This window comes from Setaria italica, chromosome VI (genome assembly GCF_000263155.2).
Source record: "Setaria italica strain Yugu1 chromosome VI, Setaria_italica_v2.0, whole genome shotgun sequence".
NCBI classification, from domain to species: Eukaryota; Viridiplantae; Streptophyta; class Magnoliopsida; order Poales; family Poaceae; genus Setaria; species Setaria italica.
In genome coordinates this window covers 12,962,047-12,969,289 of record NC_028455.1, presented here as the reverse complement: position 1 = coordinate 12,969,289, position 7,243 = coordinate 12,962,047, and the positions used below count along the sequence as shown (strand labels likewise).

General features: G+C 47.4%; 1 protein-coding gene across 1 annotated transcript; it reads left to right on the top strand.

Moving 5' to 3' along the window:
- Nucleotides 1-1,754: 1,754 nt before the first annotated feature.
- LOC101776261 (probable LRR receptor-like serine/threonine-protein kinase At2g24230) lies at nucleotides 1,755-4,881 on the top strand. The gene has a single exon (XM_004973088.3). It carries the CDS (start codon nucleotides 2,091-2,093, stop codon nucleotides 4,614-4,616), a length of 2,526 nt encoding a protein of 841 aa, XP_004973145.1. The 5' UTR covers nucleotides 1,755-2,090; the 3' UTR covers nucleotides 4,617-4,881.
- Nucleotides 4,882-7,243: the final 2,362 nt, after the last annotated feature.

Genomic DNA, 7,243 nt, shown 5'->3' with positions numbered 1-7,243 from the left:
GGATACGAAAACGAAGGTAGCGCCCGCTTCGATGAAGAAGATGGGCTTGATGATGACCGTTGCCATTGAGTTCGTGCTGAGAAACTCGACAAGGCTCCCTACCTGGCGCGCCAGCTGTCAGTGTTTTAGACCGGCAACCCGCCTACGGGGTACCCTAGGTGGTCTTTCGTGCGGTAAGGATCGTCGAGAATCAAGGAATCAATGGTGACGCAAGGAACACGATTTAGACAGGTTCGGGCTGCTAGATCGCGTAATACCCTACGTCCTGTGTGTTGGTTTATATTGATCTTGGATGAACTGAAGTTGTTCTTCTTTGAGGGGGGTCCCTGCCCACCCTTATATACACGGGAGGGTAGGGTTACAAGTCTGAGTCCTAGTCGAGTACTATTACAGAGTTCTACTTGGTATGGCCCGAGTAGTTTTCCATACACACACTTGACTAGTCCGAGTGGGATACGCCTATCCCTTGTTCTAGTCATATCCGAGTACGTCCCTTAGTGGGCCGTCCAAGGTCTACTCGTGGGCCTTAGTCATATCCGAGTACGTCCCTTAGTGGGCCGTCCAAGGTCTACTCGTGGGCCTAGGGTGCATACCCGACAGCCAGTAGAAACCCAACCTACTTTTTTATATTTTTTTTATTTCAGGTCTATTTAGTTCGCGCTTACAGGGAATCAAACTCAGACATGAATGCTACTCAGGTGCTCTAACCACTAGACTAGAGACCCTCTCGCTAGAATTAATAATATTGAAAATCTTTTAGATAAATACAAGAGTGAATCACATATAAGAGATTAAATCAATCCTGAATTAAAAATCACAAATGCATGTAGTTATAGGTTTGCGGCTTTGAACAGGTTTAAACTTTGACCACCAATTACTGTTCAAATATGTTCATTCGACTTTTGGAACTTCTTCGGCTATATTTTGTAAAAATATTATTACTTTGTATATTTGACACTCATTAATTTTATACTACTCCCTTTTAAAATGTATTATTTTTAGGATAAAATCAGATAGTTCCTATCCTAAATATCCTATATTCCAAAACATAGGATTTAATTACTACTATTATTTCAAAACAGAGGGAGTCGAAAATAAAGTAGAATTACTTCAAGGCAGCATATTACCTAGGAAATTGTTACTCTAATAGTTGGGAACCGAATATTTTTTGTGTGGAAGACATGAATATCATGTCGCAAAAGTAATCTAGAATGACATTACAATTTGATCTAATAAATATTGATATTTTGACATGAAAAATAATAGTTAAGGCGTTTACAACATCAAACTGAACTACCATTTTGAAAATTTACCATTTTATAAATATCATATTTTCGAAATATTAGTGTATTTTTCCCTCCACTCGTGCGCGTGTTTTAAGATTCAAAAGCTTCGCTAATTTCAAACAACAATTAACTTAACAAGATGCAAATCCTGCTATAAAAAGTGATATTATTGGATTCTATTCAAAAGTTCTCTCTTATGTAGTTGATTTTGTCGCTACAAATATTGCAGTTTGAGAAAATTATGGGTCAAAAATATAATATCGGAGTACCAATTTCTCGAAATTATCGTCCAAAACGGATTCGTATTTCCTGTAGATCCGAAACCAAAAAACTTCATTTTCCCGGTATAAAGGAAATCCTGAATCTGCGCCTCCGTACGGGTGTGCTGGGCGGCAGCTGAGCTGAATCCCACTCCCCCCAATTTACTCCCCCATTTAATTACTCCCTCCACCTTCCCCGAATTTATGGTCTCCTTCCTCCTCCCTCCCCTTCGGCCATCGTCACCTTCCACTTCCCAAGCTTCCTCCCCCTTCCTCCCTTTTTCACACCAAGCAGGACCTGCCAAACGCACGCCGCATCACCCAGTACCCAACAAGGGGAGATAGAGAGAGAAACGGGGGAGGGAGCAGAGGCTGTGGAGGTCAGCCAGGCCATTCACTTGCCCACCTCCAAGCTGTCCCCCATGACACCACCGCCAGCACCTCCACCACCACCACCACCGCAAGGACCAAACCACGCGGCCTCGGCCTCGCATTAGTGCCAAGATCTTTCCTTGGACCACCCCCTCCGCTCGCCTCGCCCGCCATGGGCTGCTGCGACGGCGGCGGCCACCGCCGCACCGCGCTCCTGTTCCTGGCCGCGGCCGTGGCCGCCTGCGTCGCGGCGGCGGCGGCGCAGGAGCCCAACACCGACGCCTACTTCGTCTCCGGCTTCTTCTCCAAGCTGGGCCGCCCCGCGCCGTCGTCGTCCGGCGCCAGCGGTGTGTGCTCCTGGCCCGGCGTCTCCTGCGACGGCGAGGGCCGCGTGGTGGCGTTCTCGGCCGCGGGGATGGGCCTGGCGGGCGCTATCCCGGAGGACACCGTCGGCAAGCTCGCGCGCCTCCAGGCGCTGGACCTCAGCGGCAACCGCCTCACCGCGCTGCCCAACGACTTGTGGGAGCTCGGCGCGTCGCTGCGAGCGCTCAACCTCTCTGGCAACGCCATCCGCGGCGCGCTCCCCAACAACGTCGGCAACTTCGCGTTGCTCCAGGTGCTCGACGTCTCCCACAACGCCTTCACCGGCGCGCTGCCGCAAGCTCTCGGCTCCATCGCCGGTCTGCAGGTGCTCAACGCCAGCCACAACCAGTTCCAGGGACAGGTCCCCAGCGCCGTCGTCTTCGGCTGCGGGAACCTCGTGGCTATGGATCTCTCCGGCAATGCGCTCGACGGGGACTTGCCGGACCTGTCGCCGCTCCGGTCCCTTGCCTATCTCAACCTGTCCGGCAACCGGCTCGGCGGCTCAGTCGTTGGGGCGTTCCAGGAGCAGCTCAGGGTCATAGACCTCTGCAACAACCGCTTCTCCGGGTTGAATTTTAGCAGTGGGTATGCCGGCTCTGCATTGGTGTACCTTGACTTGTCGGGCAATGAGCTTCTTGGAGAATTCAACATTGCTGGCCGGTTCCGGAACCTGAGGCATGTCAATCTTGCACACAACCAGTTGTCAAATGCCAATTTGCTCGTGTCCATGGGTGAGATTTCTGAGTTGGAGTATGTTAATCTGTCAAGCACTGGATTACATGGGCAAATCCCTCCTCAATTTTCTTCCCGGTTGGTTGGATTGAAGGTGCTCGATTTGTCACGGAACAATATCAGTGGGGTAGTCCCAGACATGAGCTCTCTTCGGCTACGTGTGCTGGACTTGTCGGTGAACAATCTCACCGGTGAGATACCTGTGGAATTAGTCAAGAAGCTGGCATCGATGGACAGGTTCAACTTTTCATACAACAATCTCACTGTTTGCGCCTCTGAGCTCTCTCCTGAGGCATTTGCAGCTGCATTTGCCAAGTCCAGGAATGACTGTCCAATTGCTGTGAACCCAGACAGTATCAAGAAAAGTAGAGGCAAGCGTAAGGGGATGAAGTTGGCGTTGGCCGTCGTGCTCTCACTGTTCTTCTCTGTCCTTGGTTTGCTTTGTTTGGCAGTGGCATGTCGGAGGCGGAGGAAGAGGTGTGATACCCTGCCAGTGGTTAAGCAAGTGTCCTTCAAGGAGGAGCCTGCTGTATCAGGGCCATTTGCTTTCCAGGCAGATTCAACAACATGGGTTGCTGATGTGAAGGTCGCAACTTCAGTGCCGGTTGTCATCTTTGAGAAGCCCCTGTTAAGCTTCACATTTGCTGACTTATTGGCAGCAACGTCGAACTTTGACAGGGGTACCTTGCTGGCTGAAGGGAGGTTTGGGCCAGTGTATAGGGGATTCCTTCCTGGTGGAATTCAAGTTGCTGTGAAGGTGCTGGTGCATGGGTCCGTAATGGAAGACCAAGATGCGGCAAGGGAGCTCGAGCGGCTGGGACGGATCAAACATCCTAACTTGGTTCCTTTGACTGGTTACTGTCTGGCAGGGGACCAGAGGATTGCCATCTATGAGTACATGGAGAATGGCAATTTGCACAACCTACTGCATGACTTGCCACTGGGAGTTCAGATGACCGAAGATTGGAGCAGAGACACTTGGGAGGACAATGTTGATGGTGTCGCAACTGAAATCATCACACCGGAAGGTACTGCCACATGGATGTTCCGACACAAAATTGCATTAGGTGCCGCAAGGGCGCTGGCGTTTCTCCATCATGGCTGCATTCCACAGATTGTCCACCGGGATGTGAAGGCAAGCAGCATCTACTTTGACTGCGCAATGGAGCCTAGGCTGTCTGATTTTGGGTTATCAATGATCGCCGGAACCAGCATCGACAACGACCTACTGCACCACTCCCCAGGCTATACTCCGCCGGAGTTCTCCATCTCAGAGAACGCCATGGCAACTGCAAAGTCTGATGTTTACAGTTTTGGTGTCGTGCTGTTTGAATTGGTCACCGGGAAGAAACCGCTAGGTGATGAGTACCCAGACCAGAAGGAGGCAAGCCTGGTGAACTGGGCCAGAGCAATGGTGAAGGCGAACCTCGGGTCTAGCATCATCGATCCAAAGATCCGTGACACAGGGCTGGAGCGGCAGATGGAGGAGGCGCTAAGGATTGCCTACCTATGCACTGCCGAACTGCCGTCCAAGAGACCGGCCATGCAGCAGATCGTTGGCCTGCTCAAGGACATTGAGCCGAAAGTAGCAGAGCAGCACTGAAGAACTGAAGAAGTGATTACTAGTAGCGTTTTGGGTGGTGTTGAATGATGTGTAGCGTAGGCAGGCTGTGAGGGAGCTCTTGGTTGTTTTGCCCTGGTGGAGCTCACTGTGCCATGCCCTGCTCTGCTGAGCCTGAGATATATCTCTTTTCTTTTTCCCCCCTCTTTCTCTCGTTGATTCTTCCACCAGTTGTTGAAGATGTTGCAATACAGCTTTGCCATACCTGCCCCTTACTGCTAAACTGCTAAGAGGGAGCTGTGAGTCACTGAAAGCTCCCATCAATGTGCTTGTGTTTTGCAACAGGAACAGCAAGCAGCTGCAGCTGTCCCTGTCCCTGCTTTTTTGGCCTACTGTTACGGCATACTACGGGGGCGGGCTGTGGTTTGTATAGCCGGGACTAAACTTTCGGTGTCACACGGAAGATGTTTGCACACTAATTAGAAGTATTAAATATAGTTTAATGATAAAACTAATTGCATATATGAGAGTTATTTCACGATACGAATCTATTAAGCCTAATTAGTTCATGATTAGCCTATATGATGCTATAGCAAACATGTACTAATTATGGATTAATTAAGCTTAATAGATTTGTCTCGCGAATTAGCTCTCGTTTATGCAATTAGTTTTATAATTAGTTCACAGTTAGTCTTTCTAATTGGTATTAAATATTTTCTAATTGGTATTAAATATTCAATGTGACTCGAACTAAGGATCAAGCAGGATCAAACACCCCAAGCCCTCTCAATTCATCAATACGTCTTGCAATCTGAACAAAGTGTCAAAGCCACTGTTCAGCACTAACTGATGGACATTGCATGATATGATTGCAGCTGCAATCCTACACTGTCCTGGAAGTGTCCTCGCGCACTGCTTGGAAGATTAAAGCGTGTTCCATGCCATCATTATGCTTGCAACCCTTTTCCAATCGGCCAAAGCACGGGAGGACAATGGGCGCAGGTGGCTCTGCTTTACTCGAGTCCAGGGACGCTTTTCTGTGTTGGAAACCAGGCTGCTCCCTTCTCATCCTCTGGGTTTTACGCCATCTAAGTGCGTTGTTAATAATGCTTTCTCGCCATGCGCGGCTGCTGGTGCCGGTTGTGGTGACTGGATGGTGATGGGAGGAGCCATCACTGCAGGTGCACACAATTCCATCACTCTCTTCTCCGTACATCGGAACCCCCCTATCATGCATGCGCGCAATTCTTATGATTGTGCTTCTGTTTTTTGTAAACACTTGTATACACTTGATTTTGGAGTGGCAAATGTTTTAGCAATAAATTTGTCTGAGTGTAAGAATAAGAATAATACCAAATGCTGCCTCCAATCCTAAATATAAGTCGATCTAAGTCTATCCTAGGTCAAGCATTTTTAGTTTTATCATTAATAGCTAAAAAATCATGTAGATTTATATTACCAGATTTATCCTGAAAAATATTTGCATGATAACATTGTTTAGGTATTGCTAGTAGGCTGCATTGATGTTCTAGGCTTACATTTGGGATTAGAGGTTGTAACTGGTGCGCCACCGTGCTTTCGCACTTTTTTTTTCCCGTGCTTTCACACTTGGGAATTGTCAATTCGGAAAAAGAAAGCCATAACCGCGTGTCTTGTGTCAACATCAGAAATTTGGGCGTTTCGCCCTGATTAGCGTCGTGATTTAGGGGAAGATGGACTGACTGTCCATTCCAACGCACAGTCTTGCAAAACGTTATGCAAAGAAAAGTAAGAGGTCAGCAAAAGAAAACGGCCAAATCGCCGCAATTAGTTAGGCCATCAGGATCAGATCACGGCTGTGCAGTCCAATTGATCAAAGCGGCTTGCTTTGCGGGAGTCTTAGGAGGCTAACCAACCAGTACTTGCATGTTCCCTGTATCATGATACAATGTTTGGCAGTATTCCATTGCTCCAAGTACAAGCCTGGTGCAGCATCTATTTTGCTTTTGTCCAGCCATATGAGAGCTTCCAACATCCAAAAATGTGGTATGCCCTAGCTGTTTTGGGCTCATTGCTAGGTACTATATCGAATCTGTACTGATTTTCTAGATGTATTTCAGTTGAACTATTAGCACAAGAAGGGATGGAAGTGGGTATGTAGCTTCATATCTCTCCTTAATTATACGTTCCCACCCAACCCTTATCCATACAGTTGTTTACTTGTTCACGACTGCTCGCAGCATTAAGAGTTACTCCCTCCATTCTAAAGCTCGTTTTGACTTTTCTAGGTTCATATATATTATTATGTATCTAGTGTATTATATCTATGAACTTACAAAAGCCAAAACGACCTACAATTTGGAACGGAAGGAGTAGTAAAAAGTCATCCTAACCAATTGAAGTATTTTTTTAACTGTTTACTAGCTTGAAGTTCATTTCAAGTACAACTTTTGGAGGTGTTTTGAAATTTTAATATTTTATCTGTGAATTAATTAGTATGATTTCAGAAGATAAGCACCTTTACTCACTAGTTAGTAGTTACTCTAGCATTCTCTTTTCATGTTGTCATTGTCAGTAGCCAAATGTCCTTACAGAACACTCCCAAGGTATCCGTGAGCAAGGTTCTACTTGGTCCAGTTGATGGAATCTGCCTCTGCGGATTCCAACATCCCAAATCTTGGTCGTGTGCT

Coding starts and splice junctions, on each gene's coding strand:
- LOC101776261 (XM_004973088.3), top strand. CDS start 2,091: ATGGGCTGCTGCGACGGCGGCGGCCACCGCCGCACCGCGCTCCTGTTC.